General features: G+C 32.9%; 2 protein-coding genes across 2 annotated transcripts; both read right to left on the bottom strand.

Annotated features, from left to right (window-relative positions):
- Positions 1–825: 825 nt before the first annotated feature.
- Positions 826–6,612, bottom strand: LOC110917160 (OPA3-like protein). Its single transcript, XM_022161760.2, has 4 exons — positions 6,367–6,612; positions 5,497–5,631; positions 2,165–2,251; positions 826–1,241 (listed from the first exon to the last, which is right to left on the bottom strand). Exons 1-4 carry the CDS (start codon positions 6,607–6,609, stop codon positions 1,083–1,085), a joined length of 624 nt encoding a protein of 207 aa, XP_022017452.1. The 5' UTR covers positions 6,610–6,612; the 3' UTR covers positions 826–1,082.
- A 4,467-nt stretch (positions 6,613–11,079) lies between these two features.
- LOC110919753 (putative F-box protein At1g32420) lies at positions 11,080–12,144 on the bottom strand. The gene has a single exon (XM_022164012.1). The coding sequence runs from the start codon at positions 12,142–12,144 to the stop codon at positions 11,080–11,082; it is 1,065 nt and encodes a 354-aa protein (XP_022019704.1).
- Positions 12,145–13,496: the final 1,352 nt, after the last annotated feature.

Below are 13,496 nucleotides of genomic sequence, written 5' to 3'. Positions count from 1 at the left end.
AAAATACCCAAACAAATTTTGTATTTAGTCATAAATGTCTTGTAATATACAAACATGCCCACTTATAGTAAAAGAAAATAAAGATACGTTAATGTAAAACGGATTAAAAAGTAAAGTAGATACGTAAATGTTAGATTGACGATCTACTTCACACAAATTTTACGTATGAAAAAAATAATTGGTAAAATGTTTGTCAGTATTATACGTAGCATAAAATAAATACGTGAATAATTTCACATATCTAATGCTTATAGCGAATAATTATTTTCTTAATTTTCTAATAAAACAAGGGACATGACGATATATCTCACTTTGATTACACTAAATGCTTAAATTATCTTTTTTTTATGGGGTGGTTTAATTCCTGACATGAGATAAATTAATGTAATTTAAAATTAGAGATTATGTAACTTTGTTGTTAAAAAAAATGATTAAATTATCTAATCATCAAAACAACAAATATAGTCTTTTCGCATAAAACAAACCAAACCAAATAAAAAAAATATGAATCATTAATTATTGTCACTTTTATTTTCATTTTCTTTTAGTGAAAAAGAGTAGATGAAGAAAGGCATAAAGTGTCATCCATCCTCCTACTACCATTCATTAGATTCTTTAGTGTCAATTCTTGATCCTCCATTTGATATAAAAGAAAACTCATGAAAGCACCAAAGGTTATCTTTTTTCTTTTTTTATCTAGAGTATAAAAACTATTAAAAACAATAAGCATCTTGTGCCCAAAAATTTGTTCCTTTTTCTTAAAAGATCATATCATGACCATAGTCCATAACAACATGCAATAAAGATAGGTCCACCCATACAAGATTTACCAATAAGTGATACTTTCATACCATAACCGTATACCCATACGCGTAAAAAATATTGATCAAAAGTCATACGAGTTGTTGAAAACGGCACAATATCATAATATCCCAACTAGTGTAGACCGACAAACTCGCAAAAAGGTCAACCCTTCTATTTGGGTGGGAATGTGAATGAAACAGTGAAGCGGTTTAGGGTCAAAATTCACTAGTATTAGCACTAGATAGCAATCAAGATTCAAGAATGAAAGGTGGGCCAGATCAAGGTGATTTGGTTGGATTTGCATCTTTGGTTTGAATATTTTTGAAGTTGAAAACGCCTGCAAGTCCTTTTCCTTTAGCAAGCTGCTCGAGTTCTTGAATTTTTTGATTCAGGCATTCCACTTCTTTTGCTAAATCTTCATCACGTCGCCTTAAAATCTATATAGCTCACAAAGAGTTGGTATAAATATCTGATTACAATGACTTATAGGGTCTTATGCATTAAAAATACATTTTGGGCGACTTTCAACACAAAACTACTTTTTATTTTATTATTTATACCAGTTTGAGTGTTTGACCCTTAAGAGATGTAAACACGCCCAAAATGACCCATTAATAAGCAAACTGGTCGAATTTGCCACCTAGCATAGATCTTGATCTACATAAGCAATGCTAAAATATTCGGAAACATCATCATCATCATCATCATACTCAGTAAACCCCACTAATAGCAAAGCAAAGGTAGGGTCTGAGGAGGAGGGTAAGATGTAGACAGCCTTACCTCTACCCCGTAGGAGTAAAGAGGCTGCTTCCAGTGAGACCCCCCCCCCCCCCGCGGCTCGATAGTAGTTTTGCATCAAGCCTTGGACATAAGGCACATAACAATCAGCAATTAAGACAAAGGCCGATTAGTGCATGTACTCCCTTGTCTTTCGGCTATCAACGCCACCACATGATTAACCATCCCCGTCTTTTAACATTATTTTCACAAAATTAGTAAAATAACGTTAAAATAAGTGCACTTTCACTCCCCCCCCCCCTCCCGAGCGCCCACACATATATACATTATATGCGCATACCACAAGCGGGGCGTAATATAAGATTATATATACATTATATGCGCATACCGCATTCGGAAACATGTTATGGACATATTTAATCTTATTTGTTTCATTTTCATACTTAGCTTGATTATGCAACTGATAATATAAGATTTTGGGTAAAGTAATATGATTGTTTGTGGTTAAACTATATTCAGCACCCGCATGAAATGAAACTCTACTGATACGGAGTGGGATGATATTGGGTATGTTTGTTTGTTTGAAACTCTGCTTATAGGTAGAGTCTGATCAATAAATTACCTCCAATTCTTGTTTGCGGGCTTCCTCTTTTTTGGCTTCTGATTTAGCACTTCTTTGTACCTCAAAGATGACAGCCAATCCTGCAACCTATTCAGAATTATTATAAATTAAAAGTTGGGTTAAGATATATATGTATTTTATTTTAAGTAAATCTTTAATAATAGGGCAATTTCATATATACCTTATTGCCCTTGAAAACTTGCATAATATCCAAATAAATTTACACAACCAAAATCAATACCAAATTTCATATGCTTGCAATTACATATATACCCATTTTATAGAATATAAAATTTATAATATGGCCATTATACCCTCCTCTTTCTCCTTATACTCCAAACTCTCGTATCCTAAATGTCATAAACTAGTGGGTTACACCCGCGCTACGCGGCGGGGGCGGCCCAATATTTAACAAAATTTAAATGGAAACGTAGCGCGTTGCCGCGGCGTTGAAACGTAAAGTATAATTTATACCGTCTAATCAAAACGCATTACTGTTGACCCAGCCCAACTGGTTTCCGGAAAAAAATTACGTCAAAGCATAAACCAACTGAAAAATACATAAAAATAAGCATGAAAACGTATCATATTTGACCCGACATGTTTCCAAAGAAATTTTACGCCGAAGTGTAAACCAACTTGAATTTATACCGACCCATGCATAAAAATAAGCACGTAAAAAAATAGTGTTTTTTAAGTTAAAGAATAGTACGGCGCGTTGCGACGTTGTCGAAACGTAAAGTGACTCGAATTTATACCGTCTAATGAAAATGTACTATATTTGACCCGACATGTTTCCGAAGAAATTTTACGTCGAAGCGTAAACCAACTTGATTTTATACCGAAAATGTGCATAAAAATAAGCACGTAAGAAAATACTGTTTTTTAAGTTAAAGAATAGTACGGCGCGTTGCCACGTTGTCGAAACGTAAAGTGACTCGAATTTATACCGTCTAATGAAAACGTATTATATTTGACCCGACTCGTTTCCTAACAAATTTATGTCAAACGTAGACCAATTGAAAACGTACATAAAAAAAGCACGAAAACGTATTATATTTGACCCAACTCATTTCCGGAAAAGAATAGAACTTATGTCAAAACGTAGACCAACTGAACAAATTTACGTCGAAACGTAAACAACTTGAATATTTATACGAATACGAACATAAAAATATAAATACATAAAACTCGATTACAAAGTCTTTAGAAAGTTAAGGAGTTGTAAGTGTCGATGCGAAAAGTTGAGGGGTGAAAGTATTAAAAAACACAAAAAAAAAAAAAAAAAAAAGTCAAAATACTGTTCACGAAAGTTGGTAATTGTAATATGTTAATTTCAAAAAAAAAAATATGTATATTTGATATTGTGATTTTTTGTTGGCTAAATCTAATATTCCAACTGTTTTGCAACAAAGGGAGCAAAATATATTGGACACTGGTGTTGCAGCTGTTGCTTTCCTGAACACAACAGCTACTAATACTAACTGCTTTTAAATGCACTGTAAAATACTATAACGTAGTCACCTTGTCCAACATAGTTGTCCGCAAACAAAAAATTTATAAAAGTTAAGATATGTACAATCAAGGACAAGTTTAACAAAATAGCAACCTACTTTGCTAACTGTTACATTTTAGCTTTGATTTGGTTTGGTTTAAATATGTGTGTTTGAGTTTGGATACGATACAGCAAGTAGTCAAACATGAAGAACATTCCATGACATCCAACATTCTAAACAAATTCAAATAAATCCAAGGTTCTTTAGGAATTAGGATAAAAATCAATCAATTTAATTTGTTACACCAGGTAACTAATGTTTGTGAACATGATGAACCAAATTAAGTTGTTAAAAATGGGTACGTACAGAACACTTAAAATTTTGGGAAAAAAAATACTTAAAAAAAATTGGTATTAAACTGTAAAAAATTCTGATTGTTAAAAGTTGGCATAAGATTGTGTTAAATGCTTAATTATGATTAACTAGCTAATTTTCCGCCTGCGCGTTGCGGCGGGTACCCAATGACTGCAAAACGCGTGTCAGCAACGGCAAACAGATACCGAATATCAAAACATAAATAAAAATGACGTGGTAAGGATAGTCACTCCGTCCTAAAAAAGCGATTTTAAATAACCTAATATATAATAATAGGACCCACATGTCCTACACGTTGGAAATTCGGTTGTTTTCAATTCAGTTATTACAGTGCTAACACGTTAAAATATGGATGAGCTCGGTACCGATAACGGCATCGAAAGTACCGATCCGGAAAATCATCGAAATTAGGTACTGGCACCAAAAATGCTTGGTACAATACGGTATGGTATTTGAAGGTAAAAATCAATAAATACAGGTATGGTGCTAGACCGGTGTCGAACCGAAAGTAACGATTCTGAAAACGGCAAAAGGTGGGTACCAAATTGGTACCGAAAATGATTTGGTATAGTAAATTTGGTATCGACATGATACTGGTTTGATTACAGGATTTGATACGATTTGCTCATCAATAATCTAAATATCCAAGTTAATTTTACATGCTACAATTCATTCATTACAGAAAAAGACAAAAAAGAAAGCAAAATAAGTTGTAATGTATATAAAACCTCATTCAAACGAAATACAGTTTACTTACTGTGTGTATGAAAAGTAATCTAAACGGTGCAATTACTTGCATTGCTACGTTGCTATAGGATTTGATGAACTCGGTACCAACCGGTACCGAAAATACCGTTACCGAAATCCCCAAAAGTGGGTACCGGTACCAAATATACCTGGTATGGTACGGTTCGGTACCGGTAGGTACTGGTACGGCACCGGTATTTGAGGGTAAAAACCGGTGATTCGGTGAATACCGGTGCCGAAACGGTACCGAAAATACACCCGGTTTGATAAATTTGATACCGGTACCGGTACCCGATACCATTTGCTTATCCCTTAGTGATGACACTATTCATTCAATTCTAATTTTAATATATAGGTAATTTTAATATATAGGTAATGTTAAATAGTAACATTAACTGTTTTAATTGGTAAATAATTGTGTTTAGTAATAATCAAAATAATATATTTTTTTTGAACGGCGAACACGCACCCCCTAAAATCCACTCCTAAAAATAAAATCCACCTATTGCCCACGACGTGGCACTCGAACCCGCACCACTTTGGTGGGGATAAACACATGGACAATAATTTTGGAACGGTGAGCGTATATAACAAGAGGGGAGATGATATTATTCTTTGCATCAATTTCTTTTATCACATTTCAAATTCTTGGCATTTCTTAACAGCTTTATTGTTATGACTTATGAAGAAGATATTAGCAAGAGAAAAGTATACCGAGAAGACAAAGAGTTCCCCTATAAGGTCCCCAGCTGCCTGAACAGCTTTCTCCTCATTCAAGGGCCGTATTTCAACATCTGTTGCATGTCCGTATATTCGTCTTTGTATATTTGTAGTCAGCCGGTGGTTCGCCTGTTACATTATACAACGCCACATAAAATTTCATCGGTCTATCTAAAAATCAAACAATGGAATATGTTCCATAATATGAATCAACACAAACAAAAGAACTTGTGGGAATAACTAGGATGCTCATGTAGGATAACTATCGCCTTATCGGCTCTAACGTTTAACTACATGACTCGGGATATATAGTTACTTTTTCTTTATTCAATTCATTAGTAGTTCTGCTATTTCAATATCACATTTACTTCATCAAACATAAACGTTTCGACATCACCTTTCTAAACAATGATCTTACGTCTTCCCAACACGCCAAACCAAACCCTTGTATTCCTTCTCCACACAAATGATTCTCAAAAGAACAATCCTTTTAATTTTTTTTTAAAAAACAAATATATGGACATTCACAAGTGCGAAAATTGATTTCGTGTTTACGGGAAACATGTCATCAGCAAAATCAAAAGTTCAGATTTTGATTGATGCATCATCTTTCATAATCTATGACATTCATTCCATATTCTATAATAAAAAATATGGTCAACAAAAGTTGTATTTTGGGCCACAATTTCCGCACAATTACATGCCAATCTAACCCTAAATCAGTAAAATACTAATATCAAACCTTAAACCCTAAACCCTAATGCTAACATATATGTGTTCACTAATACCATTTTCAGTGCAAATGAAAAGAAATGAACAAAAGGGTTTCATCACGTTTTATCAGACGATCAAACAGTTGATTACCTGGGCTAAACCGATGATGGAAGCACGAAACTTTGGGTGAATGGCAGCTTGTTGTTTGAGCCTGCTAGCAATGGGTTTACTTAGCGTCTTTAATGCTAACGTCCCGAGCTTCAATAGCGGGAGAACCATTGCTGTTCGGGCCCTGTCTGACTGTGATCTTGTGTGTGCATGTATGACGCTCCCCAAGTGTTTGATGAAATGACCGTATGGAACGATTAAGAAGATGTATGCTTTTTTACCCATAACCTAACCTATTGTAAATATAAAATTACTTGGTAATTAAATGTAAAAAGTGGTATTTAAGTGAAAAAGGTTTCTTGTTAAAAAAGATTTGCATCTTTTTTCTAGCATGTAGAATACATGATGAGTATAATTATGGATATAATTATTTTTCTACCATTATCATTATCATTATCAATACATACAATCACAAGATTGATGACGTAAACGGGGAATAGGGAAATCACATGGTTGGCCAAAACTGGCAGCCATGTTTATTTTTTTTTATTTTTTTTTTTCATAAAATAGTTATTTATAAGTCCCGTCAAATTACGATTTTATCCTCTGTTTAAAATTACGATATTGCTCCAGCTCCAAATTAAATTTATACTTTGCCTCCTGGTTTAAATCTACGATTTTGCCCTCTGTTAAAAAATACGCTTTTGCTCGCCCTCGGTAAAAAAAAATACGCTTTTACCCTCAGCGAAAATAACGTTTTCGCCCCAGTTCAAAAAAAAATTTGTTTTTCCCCCCGGTTCAAAATTACGATTTTACACCAGTTTATTATTTTATACCTACTTTAAAATTACGGCTTTGTCCACTGTTTAAAATTACGTATTTGCCCCCAGTTCAAAATAAATTTATGCTTTTGCCCACATCTAAAACTTATGAACTTCCACTCGGTGCAAAATTACGATATCACCCTCAATTCAAAATTACGTTTTTGCCTCCATTGCAAAATAAAAAAATGGTTTTCCCCAAGCTAAAAATTAGGATTTTACCCTCGGGAAAAAAATTGATTTTTCCCCAAGTAAAAATAGAAATATGACTTTGCCCCCATCTAAAAATCGTGTTAAAAAGCTGCCTAACACTCTTTTTACTATTTCTTTCTAGCAAAACTATAGTACTGTTTTTTTAATTGGTTGAGAATTATTCGGCCATCGCCTCGCAACGCGGGCGGGGCATCACCTAGTGTAGAATACATTTATAAAATTACAATAAGAAATACTAAATTATATATACTAGATTATATATTATATGAACCAGTGATTTTGATCCTCGAGTGTTGCGGTGGCGTCGATCGAGTGTTGCGGTGGCGTCGAAAGGTAAACTAAATCGAATTTATACTTTATAATAAAACATGGTATTTTTGACCCGGCTCGTTTTCGAACAAAATTTACGTCAAAATAAATCAATTGAAAATGTGCATAAAAATTAGCATGGAAACGTAATTATATTTGATACGACTCGTTTCCGAAAATATAAGTCGGAACGTAAACCGAGTTGAATTTATACGATGCGTACATAAAAATAAGCACGTAAAACTCAAGTGAGTCAAGATGACTTTGTATAAGGGTTATGAATTAAGGGCATTTTTGGCCATTCAAGGTAATATTTCCAAAAATATATACATTGTACAAGTGTTATGAATTAAGGGTATTTTGGTGCAAGATAATAAGGGTTATGATATACTAGGAAGTTGTTTTTTATAGGAACTCTTTGAAGTTATCATAGTCACTAGATTTGTAACTGATGACTAATATTAAATAGGGGAATCCACAACTCAAAAATAGATGCCTAATTTGAATAAAGGGTATTTTGGTCCATTCAAAGTAATATTTTTTCTCTTTTCCACTTTCATTATTTTTTTAAAACGTTAATAACTTTTCAATATGATGTTATTTAAAAAATAAACACCATAAAAACAAACATTTTTTATCTTTAAAACGAGTATACTACTGTTATATTTAAAAAAAAATCAAAAACTCAGATGCGTAAAACACAATATCCAGCATAACACATTGTAACACAATGAACAACAAATTAAAAGCATTGATGAAAGCTTGATTACATGCTTAGTTCAATGTGTTTTATAAAACACAATTAAAAACGCAATGAACCAAACATGATTAACTGGTGTGTTATAAAACACAATTAAAAAACGCAATTAACTAAACACAACGAAATGTTTGTGTTATAAAACACAATTAGAAAATGCAATGACTTGCAAATACAGACCCAAACTCAAAATCGGATGGTGAGGTGGACGACAAATGTGATGATGGTGGCTTAGGGGTGGTGTTTTGATGGTGGTGAATGGTGTACAATGTGGTGCTGAAGGTGAAATATGGTGGTCGTAATTGGTGGTGTACGGATCGTGCAGAAGGTGCAGGGTAATGGTGGTGATTGAGGTTTTGATGGAAGTTGGAGTTGCAATGAGATTTTTGTGTGATGATGGTAATGTTGTTAGTGGTGGACCAAAATACCTTCCCCTTATTTTTTTCTACTTTGCCACGTGTAAAGCCATGATATCTTATTAGGTTTTCTACAACGATCAAACTTCTTATTTAATCATTGACCCGTGTAATAATTTATGATGTTACGTATTGTCATGAAGTATATAATAAATTATAAATTAGCTTTTATCCTTAAGCCAAGTAGTAATGAACCAAGTTCAAGTTTTAGACATAGAGCTCAAAACGAGTTGAGCTCGAATTGGTTTAAAATTAATAACTCGAGCTCGAGCATAGACGAGTTCAATATTGGCTTTGAGTCTTTTACACCCCTTACTTTGTTTTTAATTCGTTATTCTACCATCTTTTTTTTTTCATTAACTAGGTTATTGTCACACCCTGATTTCCCAGTGGGTCTGGATTTGGGGTTTATGCATGACAAATTGATATAGATATTCACATTAACACAACGGAAGTCTTGGAAGTATAAAATAATTATTACAAGTACAAATGTCCAAAGGTTCGAAATAATATACAAACCGAACGGGTATTAAAAGATCCACGGTGGATCGAATAACAAATGCTTACATAAAAGAGTACTAGGCTTTTTGCTTGGAGTCGCAAATTCCAATAAGCAATTACCGTGCAGCCTCCAGCCTATTCCGTACTTTACAAACCTGCGCTTAGTCTTTTGAAAATACGTCAGTTTTCATTGATAACTACAATTAACCGACACATTTTGAAAATATTTCAAAATCATCTTATATACCATTTGGTATATAAATTTTTATAAATAACTTGGGACAAACTATATCTCTTGTTACCAATATTACATGCTTGTCAATACATATGAGGGCCTGGAACTAAACTCCGATACATGATTAACCGACACACCACTTTATCCCCGTATTAGGTAAGAAAATATTTTATCATAGCATTAGCATTTGTCTGGTGTATGCCAACACCCTGTGCTTAGGTCGTGGCCACTTGCAATTAAGTGAGTCGTGGATATCCAGGACACGATCGCATTAACCCCCCAATGTTTAAGTTATCAAGCATAACGGATTAAAACGGGTTATTTGGATTTTGGACACATTGCTCATTGATCCCATACCCGACCAAGCGGTAATAATTTACCGTATCCCAAGCCCGTATGGGGAAAATAGGTTCAGAGTATTTACCTGAGCTTTATCTTTACAATCCAAATGTATATGTAAGCACAGCCGTTTAAACAAAATAACTAACAAGGTTGCAATTTACTGGATGCCCTTAGTCTGGAATGAATTGAATTATGATCCATTAGAATGTTAACGGGTCTTATTCAAGTCATATGACTTGGACCAGTTAATTAATAATAAAATCGATACGGTTCGCTAGAATAAGCAGAGACCGAATAAAATGTGGTTTGTACCCTCACGAGTACTATGACTCATATAATACGGGTCAAACAATAATACATTCTGAATAGAAATGATTTTGAATGAATTTGACCCGATTCGGTTAACTTATATAAACTAGGCTATATAAGTCAATCGTGTGCGTATAGGCGGCATAAGGTGATCGGATGGGTCAATGTCAAGTCCATTATGCCAAAGTATGTCTATTATTTTGTTACATCAGTTTCAAAGTCAGATTGTATGTTCAATATGTTTCAAAAACCATTTTATGCTCAAAAGGGCATTTTGGTCAATATTTAGGCATAATACATAGACTTGCATAAAACCCGACAAATGATTATGATCAAATGGTATAACCTCAGAGGGTTATTCCATACATTAATATGATCATGATACAACTTTAAATCAGTAGCTAACTTAGCTTAAACGGCTCAGAGTCGAAAGTCAATGCAAAAGTCAAACTGTTTGACTTTCAGTTGCGAACCGAGCTATAAGCAGGAAATGACGGGTTGGACATGATCTTACATGTCCTAATATGTTATACCAACTGATATAATGTCAAAAATTGGTGTTTAGATACTTAGGAGTTCATTTAACATAATTTTCGGGCCAGTCGCTATTCAAATCAGGTCAAAACGAGAAACATAATAAAATACCCTAGCACATAATAATTTTTAAAACCAATTATGGAAGAACTAGGTTATAACCCGTGGTACCCACGGTCGCTCTATTTTTAAGGACAAATAAACGTATTAATTTAAATTATTATTTTTTTTGCTGCGGTATACAATAGAAAAGTAATAACAATATAACAAAATTCAACAGATCATAATTATTCTTAATGCTGAAAGAACTTGTTAATACTAAATAGGTGAGACAACGGTCTCTTCAAACGATGCTACAATGTATATTCCCTGAAATCTCTCTGCGTCACGTAAGTATTGAGAGTCCTTCATTCCAATTTGTATCTCGATAATACCACCCCGGTCGACGTTAACAGTCCAAGTGTCACATTTGTTCTCAGCTAATTTGTTAAGCCATGATTCAACTGAATAAAATAACTTTCCGGTTCTAAACGACGACACTTCTGACCATATTTCATCTTCAAATTTATATAGCTTCAAGATTGTTTTAGGGGTCTCTACAACAATAAACATATGAAGTGTGTTGCGGATGTTGAGAAAACTGCATTGGCGACCAAAAAGATCAGTAGATTGGGGTATCGAAACCTTAGAAAAAGTTTCAGATTCGACATCAAAAGCAATGGTATAACTTTTAGCAGGCGTCCAATAGTGTGGAGATGGAAAATATAAAATATTATTGCATAAAGTTCCGGAGGACCACCAATATAAAGTTGAAGCGTAATCCGCTCCTTTCAAGAAATTTAAAGTTTTCCATTCACGTGTGTTCCGAGAATACACACGCGGTATAACAGCATCATTACGACGTTGGAGAAGTAATATTTTTAGATCGTTAGACGAATCCATATAAATCCCAACTGCATCTTCCCTTAAATCAAAAAAATTTTTAGGTTTCTTATCACACAAATTCAAAAATTTGTTAGTCGTTGGATTCCAAAGAATTAATTCGTTCGGACGCCACTGAATGCACATCAGTAAAATACCATAATGAGAAGCAAGAATGATTAGATTGGAAAGATGGGTGTCAACTGGGAAGGAAATACTCTTCCCTGAAGAAATGTCTAACTTTCCTTCAATCAAGTTATGAATATCAATTGATGAGTTGGTAAACTTGATAACCTTACGATAAGGGTTATTAGCCATACGGCGATAGTGTATAATCGCAAACAAATGTGACGATAGTTCATAACGCCATTGTTTAGAGACACATCTTAATCGAGCAACATACTTTGTTGGTAGCCTTGATAGGATTTCGTTAGCAAACATTTCAAATTCAAGACGTTGCATCCTACAAAAAAAATCATAAAAAACTTTTGATGACAATTATGTAATGCAATTTTCGAAATAAGCAACAAAGTTGGATGAATCATGTACAAAACATATAATAATCCAAAATTGAATCGTATGAAGATCAATGGCAACTAAATCATCAAAACATAAATAAACATGAAAACAAAAGCACAAAATCATAGTTAGTGTAAAGTACCTGTTATCTAAACACAAATTATCTAACCAACTTCGGTTCTCTTTATTTATAATTGCAATGTAAGGAAAAGCTCTATAATGTTAATAAGGATATTCTATTTTAAGAATGTATAATATAATTCCGGATATAATGCATTAAAATTTAAAATGAATGAAAATATTGTCTAAAAAAATAGATTGAATCAAAAGTATAAAGATGTTAAATCGTTAGATTGAATAAAGGATACTATATTTTAAGAATGTATTGTAGAAATCGATTGAATTAATAATATAAATATGTGATTTTTATATTTTAAGTAGTTGTTAGTTGAATAATTTAGTTTTAATAATTAGGTTAAGTATATTGATTTTTTATAAAAAAATATAATTAACAGAATTCGTTTGAATTATAACTTATCTCATAGTTCTTAAAATAAATTTAGAAAATTGTAGAATGTAAAATTAAGGATTTTTTTGATTAGAAAATTCCTTAAATAACAAATAAATTTGAAGACAATATACTTTCCATTCATATAATAAAAATTTCGGATGAATTTATTTAAATATGCTTGAAAAACAAACCTAATATCTATTAACATAAAAATATTAACTTTAATTAGAGATATGTTTAAATACATTTACATTATACAAAAACCATAAATCCTTCACTTTTATAAATGGAGTTATACAAAAACCATATTTCATTGTTTTAGTAATAACAGTTTAAATATTGGATAAATATAAGTAAAATAATAATAAATGTAAATTAACCTTATACAAGTTTTATAATAAAAAAAGAAATACTTAACAATTATATTGTCTATCACAATCATACCATCATTTCAACATTACTTACCCTAACATTGAGCAGACCTAAACTCACATTCTTCAAGATATCTAGCAAACGACGGTTGAAGATTTGGTAAAGGTAGTTTTCCGGCAACACTTCCGATCACTTCTACAGGTATGTATTTTTTGAGTTACTATGTAAAAAATGTCTTTAGAACTACAAATAAGTCGTGGGAAGTTTGATTTCGGCGATTAATCAATACATAAACGTGAAAATTGGTATTTAGATATTTCAACACTTTCGAATTTGTATGTTACGCATATAAAAAAATGGATTACATGTATTGCATGTGTTTGTAAATATATAATTATGGCTTGATTTTGTG

This window comes from Helianthus annuus, chromosome 16, assembly GCF_002127325.2.
Source record: "Helianthus annuus cultivar XRQ/B chromosome 16, HanXRQr2.0-SUNRISE, whole genome shotgun sequence".
NCBI classification, from domain to species: Eukaryota; Viridiplantae; Streptophyta; class Magnoliopsida; order Asterales; family Asteraceae; genus Helianthus; species Helianthus annuus.
Note: the sequence above shows the minus strand (reverse complement) of the source record. Positions and strands in the feature narration are given on the sequence as shown.